We start from the raw sequence: 10030 nt of genomic DNA, 5'->3' as shown, positions 1-10030 counted from the left end.
TCGAGCCTAGTCTAATGGAAGCTTATTTAACAGACCCCTTGATATTTCTAGGTCTATTATGAAGAATCGTATGATTTGTATGCGTGCGTTGATTTTAATGAATCTGAGCAACTGAGCTAAAGTAATCACCTCAACATCAACACCAATATCAACAGCAGCAGAAGCAGAGCGTCAGGCCCTCTCTTCTATAGTCTTCTATCGTCTGTTTGGTTGTTATCTACAGAAGGTTTTCGAGATTTTTATTTTTATATTGCGGCACGCGTTGTTTGGGCAATTGCTAAAATAAAACACAAATATGTATGTCTCAACCAAGTCATCTATGTATGTACTTTTTTATTGATAAGGAACGGCCACGCCTCCGTCTGGATGTTGTGGAAATCTTTTCTAGGCTTTTAGGTATAAATGCTCAGTCACTGCTAATTAGTACTTGACGTCTGTTATCTTATCAGTGTCTACTGTATGAATTAAATGGACTAAAACAGCAATCGATGAAAAATACAAAATAAAACATGAGCACAAGCACATATGTACTTATATAGAGTATCCAATGGTTGCCGAAAAAAGATTCCATTGCACAGATATGGGGAGGTGTGTTTTTATATTCGACCCATTCTATCTATCAACTCTGAAGGTCGCCATCAGACCACACGTGCCGTCGTTGTTGGGCAAATTCCTTTAACTAGGTGTAGGACTTATCAAAGTTGTTCTCATCCGATGTATGTATATATCGGCCTTCCTGTACAGTTTCATCATAAATTTTGTTAGAGTCATTCAAGTTTGTTTAATTAAAAGTTTACGATTTACGTAATTTAAAATCTTTTAGATTTGTCATATTTATTATCACAAATATTGATGAATATTTTTTATTCAAAGTCCAAAGTAGATAAATTGTCAAGAGTTTCTTTAAACCCAAGATAAGCCTTTCAAGTGGGAACTACCTTGGGTTAGTAAATTTCTTTAGTTTAATTTTAATGGCCTTTAACGGTTATGCCCGCAGTATAATATTGTAGCATACTTTACGGTGCAGATTTAAATCGATGATCGGTCTTCTTCATTTATAGATAACGAGTTTTGGGCGGTAGACTTGAATTTCCGCATATGTATGTATGTACATATGTACGTGATACAAAAATGTTTTTCTTCTAAAAAAAATTTAACTAAGTTAATATTTGAAAATAAAGGATTTTATTCACTCAATGTACATATTATAACGAGTTAATAATTAAAACAATAACTTAAAGATTGATCAATGTAATCAACAATTTGTATATTACTTATATAAAGTCATTTTAATTAATTTATTTTAATACTACCAGCACTAAACTTAAAACTTTATGATTAATTTAATATCCATTTCCTTCTTATACGACTGCGAGATTTATAATACATCAACATTAAAGAATTTACTATTCTAGAGTTGATTGTGAGATAAAATGAAAGATTCAAAACTTGAAATTCAAAAACTTGACTTCCTTAACCCGCTTCTTCTTTTTCGCTTTACCACTGATTTTTTTTTAAAACTAGGACAATTTCGTCAAAAGTCATAGGTCGGGACATCTGAACATTGCCTACAAAACCGGGATAAGTTCCGAAACACTAGGACAAAAGGTGATCCTATCTTAGATGGATATAGTCCAAAAATAACATCATTAAGAATCTGACATTTTGCAGACATTTGGATTAATTATAAACTAATGTCCTTGAGAATGATGTAAAATAAATGAAAGCAATGCCTCAAAGCAAACCTAAAGTCCAAAAGAATTATGTAAAATAAACGAAATAAGATCTTTCATAATAGACTGAATGCGGAATTAATTCACATAAAGTTAGAAAATCTATAAGCACGATTTATGAAAAGAAAGTGAAATTGCACTACATATGACAAGTCAAATATTTTGGATTGAAGAAATTTTTTGTTAGCAACGAACGAAAATGCATGTTTTGGGCATTAATCTGCCGAAAAGAAGCGGCCAAGAAGAGCGAAGCAGAGCAAACCAAACCAACCAACTTTGTGTCTACGCACTAAAAATTCACGACTATCAATTATCACCCTGAACTTGACAGACGAATTGGTGGTATATAAATGGCCATCTGAGCCAAGTTAGTGCATCATTCGGTTTTTGCAGTTTTGCAGTGTGAAACTAAAGTTAAGCTCCCAAGCAAGTGTAAGGATATACATATACAATCCACGGATTCCAAATCAAAAATCTATATCAATCATGCATAAGAATACAATTTGGTATGCAGCCATATTATTGGTGATCTATTTCACTCTCGTGTTTTGTGATGAAAATATTGATGATGACCATGTGAAAAATCAAAGTGAAATAATGAAAACTCCGGCACGAGAAATTGGCAAAGATCTGTTGGAATTCGAGGGACGGACGCGTCGTCATCGTCATATGTTCTGGTGTAAGTCTTACTCAATCCAAATCATAAAAAGATTTTAATCAAATAAAACATAATAATTAGCAATTTCAATTCTGATCAATATTTGTGTTTTGGTTTAGCACTTTGGCACTTTCTTTCGAAAGTTTTCCCCAATCTGCATCTCTACTTTGGCGTTTTCCAAAGTGGATCATCACGAATCGAAAAGAAACAAAATTCACAATCTTTAATTAACACTTTTCACTTTCAATCTCGGAGTGTTGGATAGAATTCTCTCTCCCTCTCTCTCTGTCTCTGGAAACAAGTGAAAGTGTATTCTCTTGATCATGATATAATGCTTATTATTTAATCGTTTCAATTATTTCATTTTCATTTTCAGGGCGTCATATTTGGCCCATTGCAATTGCCTATTGGATTAAGGTGAAGGTGATCATTGTATCCTTCTTTGTGGGCAGTGCCATTTATTTGGGTTTCCGTTATCTACTGCCTCAACATCATAGATGCAACCAGGAGATTATCCTTGATCATCCGTAGGTTAAAGCAGGAAATTGTGTAACTAATGACTAATGAGTTTTATATTTTCTAGACCACCATCTTTCCACGAGCATCATGACCATATTCCTTACTCCTTGGATCACTCGGATCACTATGAAGGACCCTCCTCTTATGATTCGAGCTCCTTTGATCCCTACTCAGCCTATGGCGGTTACTCTAGCAGTTCGGATATCGTTTCTGATATTCAACCCGATATACACAGTGATGTGCCTTCAGCTCCTGGCGATACGCGTCGTCGTGGTAAACGTGATGTAGTTGAACAGGAACAGGATCAAGAGCTGGAGGAGGAAGATGAGCAAGTAGAAATTGTCGATGAAGAAATCTCGGAGAGTGTAGGCCGCCAGCAACCCACTGAAGAACAGTGAGTTTTGCCCAATCACAAGCCCAATGGGGTCTTATTGATCATTTATCTCTTTTTCTAGAATTGCCGACTTTATGTTTGCCTTCTTGGGACTCGATTCCAAGGCTTGTCGTCGTCGTTTTGTCTGCGAAATGGAATTCCGCTCCAAGCTGAATCCCCTAACCAGCATGGCCTTCCGCATAGTGGGACGCGGCTTCTTTGAGAAGTACACAAATGCCAACAATCCAGAGGCAAGAGCCACCAGTTTCCAGGAATGTGCTGCAGTTAATCCCGAATGCGTTTTCGTGGAGACCGATGGCAATGGTGAAGAGTCCGCGGCATCTGGTCAGGAAGAAACTTCCACTGAAGCCTCCATGGAGTCGCAGAATGAGATTAACTTAAAGGCTGAGCGACGAAATGCCAAATTGAAAAATCGTCGAGGAGATCGCATGCTTAGTCCCATAGCCGAACATATATTGATGCAGTAGAAATCAATCTTCGTTTTTAAACTATTTATTGTATTTATTTATTTTTAGCTAATAAGAAAGTGAAAGGAACTCTCACACAAAATAAACTTGCCTCAAATTTAAAATAAATGAAAAAATCAAAAAAAAAAAAAAAGCAAAACTCCACAGAAATTTGTTTTAAAAAAAGTCCTAAACAAAACCGAATACCTGATATCTCCAACCGTCTAAAGCCTGACTAAGGCCCTATTTACACTACAGCATGAGAAGGAAATTGAAATTTAATTAAAATCCTTTAACAAAGGATCAATGCAGAGACATTTTAAAATGGCTTTAAGTATATACTATATGTAAATTCATGTTTTAAAATTACTATTTAAGTTCTTATTTTGGTTTCTTACTAAATAGTAGATTAAATGTTTTAACTGGATAGTCTATGGGGAAAAGTTTTTTTTTTTTAACAAACATTTTCTTGATCTAAATATGTATATGTTAACTTATGCGCTGATTGGTCGTACAAGACTAGAAAAATCTCTTTGAATGTCATCAAAATACTACAAAGCAATTAATATGTGTATGTATCAGTGTGTTTGTGTATGTGGAGTTGATTGAAAAGATAATTGGACAAAAACTTGTATAAATATATACATTTCAGTTCATAGTGTTAGTGTAAATAGGTTAACCATCTCTCTCTCTCTTTCTTTCGGTGGTCCTGTCTTAAATTTTCTTGGCCTTTTTCTTTTTAATGGCATTTATCTGTTCGGCCATTTGTTCGATTTCACGCTGATTGATTGGCTCATTTTTCCGGACTGGCGTTTTGTTCTTCTGTCGCTGGGCAAGATCCGAAACAAGATCATTGATTTTGGACCACACAAATGTGAGGAAATTCACAGCTAAATCTTGTTTAAAGAATGCTATGGCCACCAGAGCAATGAGTACTAATGCCGATATGGAATTCTGATTGAGATCTGCCTCGGCAGTACGCACTTCTGGTTTAAATTCTAGTGTAAAGAATATCGAAGATTTGTCGGCCGTAAAAGTGGCCGAAGGCAATTTATAGCTATAGGTTTTGTCCGACAGTGTCGACTGCAGCTCAACCACATAGCTCTTGCCATCGAGTGGTATGCGTGGAAAGTATACATTCATACCAGGATTCTTCTTAGACTTGGGATTCACGGGTGTGCCCACACGTTGTGAGAAAACAGGCGAATCGGCGGATCCCTTGCGATACATGACAATTCGTAGAGTTTTGTACTGATCATTTTGGGCAGCTATGACTCTAGCTGTGACATCGACAATTTTGACAGGATTAATGGCTATCAGATTGATATCACGCACATCTTCGTGAGCCACTTGCACCGTCTGTTGTGCGGGTATGGAACGTTCAACATTCTCGTTATCGGGAACAACGCGAACAGTGTAGGAGCAACCAGGCTGTAGTCCACGTATACGATATTGTCCATTGCTTTCGCTGATGGCCTCCTCTTGCTGATGCTGACATCCCTCATCGGATGTGGCTTGAACAGACACGCCAGGGAAGGTATCGCCATTCAAAGAAGTTATTGTCCCGAACACCGAGTAAGCAAATCGTTTGCCACTAAAAGAAAACCATGTTCAATTAATTGCACAATTCTGTGTTAATAAGAGACTTACACCAGGGTAACATCGACTGTTTCGCCATCCTTAATGTCAATCATTTTGGAATTCGGATCGAATTTATATTCCTTCATCATGGGTCTTAGATAATATTGCGAGGGTGAGAGGGAATGGAAATTGAGGGCTCCATTATCGCCAGTGATGAGATTTTTGCGATAACTTTCACCACCACTAAGCGAGAGCAGGACTCCACTTAAAGCTTCACCAGCTTCATCCTTAACTTTTACCACAATCTCACAGAGTTTGTGGGCACTAAACGAAGCCGTTTGACGATTGTATTCACTGAACACATAGGATTCCTTTTCTGCATGCAAATCAAAGGCTAAACTGTCATCGATGGGTCCAAATTTGAATTCACCCGTCACCGAGGTTAGGGCCTCCAAATTGGCCAGTTCGGGTTGATCGGGAAAACTTAGAGTAATCTTGGCATCCTTAATTGCTGGCACAACCTTGCCACGTAAGATTAAACCACGATTGGCCACAAAATTAAATGCTATATCCACACAATCGCTGGCCCCGACAATTTGCTGATGCTGTGGCGCAAATAGCAGGACATCACTCAATGGGGTAACATCGAGAACTTCCTCGGGCTTGAGATACGCATCATAACGATAGGCATATTTGCCATCAACTTTATGGGCCTCTGCCGTGGGTGTAATAGTCTGTTTACCCAAAGATTCCGATTCCACAACGAGTTTCAAAGAATCTGCATTGGGTTCGGTGGATAAGACACGCAAACCAGTTTTATGGGCTACGGCATTAATGATTAGCGTTTGCAATTGTTCCGGTTCTGGTGTTATAAATTTGCTGGGCAATGAATCATCATAGAGATGACAACCCTCCAGTTTGAAATCATAGCTGCCATATTTAGATACACAGAATGTGTTGACACCGGAGAGAATTTTTAAGGTTTCAGTTGCTGGCTTTGGTTCCGAGGGGCCCGTCACGTGGGTGTATCTCATCTAAAACAGAAGAAAGATCAGTACAAAGCCAAGGGAAGTCTATTTCATCTACCTACCAAAGCACGATGACTGGAAATTATGGAGACTTCGTAACCCTTGTGTACGAATGGAGGAGCATCCTCTTCAGCAACTGCCACATTGATAAATACCCGTGTGGATTCGTAGCACAGGTTGCCCTGAGGAATAGTCAGCTCATATGGACCGGGCAAAACATCCTTAAACACATATTTGCCACCTGCAAAGAATTACAAAAATTAGTCATATATTTAAAGCAATTTTCATTCAACTTACGATGAGCCTTGGCCTTCCATTTGTTCTCTGTGGGCTGACCAGTGGCATCCAAAGCTTGGAGTGTCACCTCGGCAGCTGTACAAGTGCCCGTGGCGTCGGGCAGACATTGCAACTCTCCACGTATTTTGGCACGCAGCTGGGAGAAGGTTATGCCACCCACTGGTGAATCTTTAACCTCGGTTTGTTGTTGCACCGGGAAGAACTGGATCCCACTTGCCTTATCCGCATCAGTGGTTACGACTTCTACTTGATATTTGCCCGCTGGCAGGAAAGCACACCATGATCCACCAGTTTCGGGTTTCGTAGTCGCTGTTGTATGGAAAGTTGAACCACTTTTGGTTAGTCCCACTGTATAGGATTTGCTAGAGACAACCTTGCCGCACACTTCATAGGCCTGCGGGATAATGGTGGGCAGCGCTTCGGTGTTAATCAAAACCTTCACTTGAACTGGGTTAAATTGCAGTTGTGGTGAGGCGATTTCAATGTTATAGGAACCAGCTTTGATATTTTCAAGAGTATAACCTCCTTGACTATCGGTTACAGCAACTTTCTGATTATTTAGCTTCACGGTAGCCCCAGCAAGGGGTTTACCAGCACTCTGGGCAGTCAAAACCTGACCAGAAATGGTAAAACCAGTTATGCCAAACTCTTCTTTCAGTTCCAGTGTATCCCTGGCTACTTCTAGTTCTATGAACTCGGGACTAAGGTGCAATTTAAGTTTGGAATTCTCATTGATGGCTTGAATCAAGTATTTGCCAGTGGGAACGTTCTTGAAACTATATTCTCCTGATTTTTCAACAAGTGTATAACAACTAGGTGATGATTCATAGGCAGTTTTTAGAGTATTCTTGGCGCTAACTGATGATGATGATGATGGCGTTTCGCACTTGGCATCCAAAGATTGCTGAAGGAAGGAAGATTTATTAATTAATTAATTACATCTTAATGCATTCCACTTACTCCTTTCTTTTTATACAAGGCCACACCAATGTTGCCAGGCAACTGATTATTGTCAAACCGGCCATTAATATCGAAACCATGGACAACTAGAGAATTTTCGGGCAATTCTGTATTTCCACTGACCACAACCACTTTATGTTCAGACTTGGAGAAATGCCATTTGGGATGTGTTGCCTTGACCACATATTTTCCCGGTATTATGGGGGTAAATGAGAATATTCCATTGATATCCGTTTTTGTGCGCCGGACTTCATTTGTTTGCTCTGATTGCAGCTCCACATTGACATCACGTGCTCCACTGCCAATCGCTAGGGCCACTTTGCCGGTTATGCCAAAGCCCTTAAATACAAAATTTACATCTTTGCCCTGACTGCACACGTCATTCTTGCCATCGAAATTTAGCTCCACATGTTCCGGCTCAAAACTCCAGCCCGGCGGCGGCGAAACGCTTAGCAAGTATTCACCTTTATCGTAAATGGGCAGGAAATAATAACCGTTCGATGGGGAGCAATCAGTCTTATCCTTAAGTGATCCCTGCCTGGTCAATCTAATTTGGGGACAGAAAAAAAGTGGGTTAGGGTTTTCTTCCAATTAGCATGTCTGCGGGTCAGCATGTGTGTGTGTGTGTGTCTGTGTGTGTGCGAGTACGTGTTATCAGTCGGCTTTGTGGTCATGTTTACTTACAGTTTAATTTCCACCTTGGAAAAGTCTATTTCGGCATGACTCTTAATGAAACCGCCGCAGCCCAATACTTCACCCTGGGCATTAGTACTAATTAATTTAATTAAAATTAAAACAAAAAATAGGCCAATTTTTTCTGCCATAGCGCTGCCATCAATTCTAACGTCTACAGGTGGTGCCAGAAGATAAGAGCGTAACAGTCTGGCAGCATTGGTTTTCAGCCACAGCGTTGCCACCACTATTACATGATGTATCGATAAGTTATTTCCACAGTCTATCGAAATTTAAATTCCCAACTTGTCCGTTACAATGTTAATTGGTCAGAACAATTATATTCAATAATGTTTTGCAATTGTCAGTTTTGATGTTTTGCATATGTCAAACTATTAAACTGTCATTGGTCTCAATATTCTTATTATTAATGCTCACACAAAAATCATTAGGCATTCATTCCACATTCTTCAGCGCTGACATTGAAAGCAAAATAAACGACCCATAGTTTTCATTGAAACAGATATAAGCTTGTCATATACTAATTATCGGAACGAATTTTCATTACGCCATCCCAGCCAAGTGCCTCCGAAGTGATATGATTAACAGCAAGATAAAGCGAGAAAGAAATTCATTTCAAGCATCGTTTGGAGATGTTTTGGAAGGCGTCGTCTGCCTAATACATTTGGCCGATGAGAGAGCCGCAATACAATGAAAAATGATATATGTATATTGGGATTGCTTTGGAGCGGGGGGGCACATGTGCACATCCACAAATATACACTCATATGTGTGTGTATCTGTGTCTATGAAGCTAAAGAATTGTAGGAAATTTCTGTAGCCTTTTGCCAGACTCAATAAATGACATTGACTTTGAAAAAGTGCGCAATTGCTGGCGTTAGCTATTGGTTAAGTGACCGGAAGTCCACAGTACACCACGGGCAGATCAATAAATAGTTACAAAGATATAGACACACATATGTATCTGTCTGCTTCGTGCCAGACATTTTCCACTCGGTTTTTACCTGTTGTCGCCATCAATTACAAACTAATTAGCTGCAAAAACGACGCAAACGCGAAGGTTTCTCAAATTATGCACCTTTTGTGAGATTTACGACGGTAGCAAACTGATCCACATCGGATTTTATGGTTTTTGCGGACTATAATATAATTAGCCCATCGTCCCTCTCTCTCTCTATCTCTTTGTCAGTCTATGTTGCCGTCAGTTTGGCTGCATTACTTAGCAAACCGATAAGCCTAAGTAATAATAAATTTCTTTTTAATGAAATGCTAAAAGTTCATTTCAATCTTATCGGTTGTGTTTTTTCCTAAAAAACCCAAGAAGAAGAAGACAACAACATACAAAATTTCTTGAGGTTCATATTCCGTTTTTAAAAATGTCAATGCTTTGAATGCTATGTACAAATAGAAATATATTGCTGTTTTTTTTTTGTTCAAATGTGTGTTTGGGGTGTATTTTTAAACCGCTTAGTGGTGTTGCTTTCAAATAGCAATCAATGATTGCCGATTTGAAATTGCAACCACCCCGAAAAAAACCCAAAGAAACTATTAAAACGAGGGAGGTTTAGTGGACGAGGCAAAAAAGTCAATTATACACAGTGTTTTAAATTAATATATGCACACATGAACAACAATCCCATCAGTCAAAGGATTCTTAATTCGTTAAGAAGCATAAAAGTCTAAAAGGCTTTGAATTTTTATTTATTAAATTAGGTGTGGTA

At 38.7% G+C, this 10030-nt stretch overlaps 2 protein-coding genes across 2 annotated transcripts; one reads left to right on the top strand and one right to left on the bottom strand.

The window, feature by feature from the left end:
• Positions 1 to 2219: 2219 nt before the first annotated feature.
• Positions 2220 to 3771, top strand: LOC137576614 (uncharacterized). The gene is made up of 4 exons (XM_068289840.1): positions 2220 to 2412; positions 2768 to 2918; positions 2975 to 3304; positions 3366 to 3771. The coding sequence occupies exons 1-4, from the start codon at positions 2220 to 2222 to the stop codon at positions 3769 to 3771; spliced, it is 1080 nt and encodes a 359-aa protein (XP_068145941.1).
• Positions 3772 to 3780: 9 nt separating this feature from the next.
• LOC137576613 (BOS complex subunit NOMO3) lies at positions 3781 to 8483 on the bottom strand. The gene is made up of 6 exons (XM_068289839.1): positions 8301 to 8483; positions 7617 to 8163; positions 6657 to 7560; positions 6422 to 6600; positions 5401 to 6365; positions 3781 to 5344 (listed from the first exon to the last, which is right to left on the bottom strand). The coding sequence occupies exons 1-6, from the start codon at positions 8438 to 8440 to the stop codon at positions 4465 to 4467; spliced, it is 3615 nt and encodes a 1204-aa protein (XP_068145940.1). The 5' UTR covers positions 8441 to 8483; the 3' UTR covers positions 3781 to 4464.
• Between the last annotated feature and the right edge of the window lie 1547 nt (positions 8484 to 10030).

The sequence above is a fragment of the Drosophila tropicalis genome, unplaced genomic scaffold (assembly GCF_018151085.1).
Source record: "Drosophila tropicalis isolate 14030-0801.00 unplaced genomic scaffold, ASM1815108v1 contig_593, whole genome shotgun sequence".
NCBI classification, from domain to species: Eukaryota; Metazoa; Arthropoda; class Insecta; order Diptera; family Drosophilidae; genus Drosophila; species Drosophila tropicalis.
This window is presented reverse-complemented; position numbering and strand designations above follow the sequence as displayed.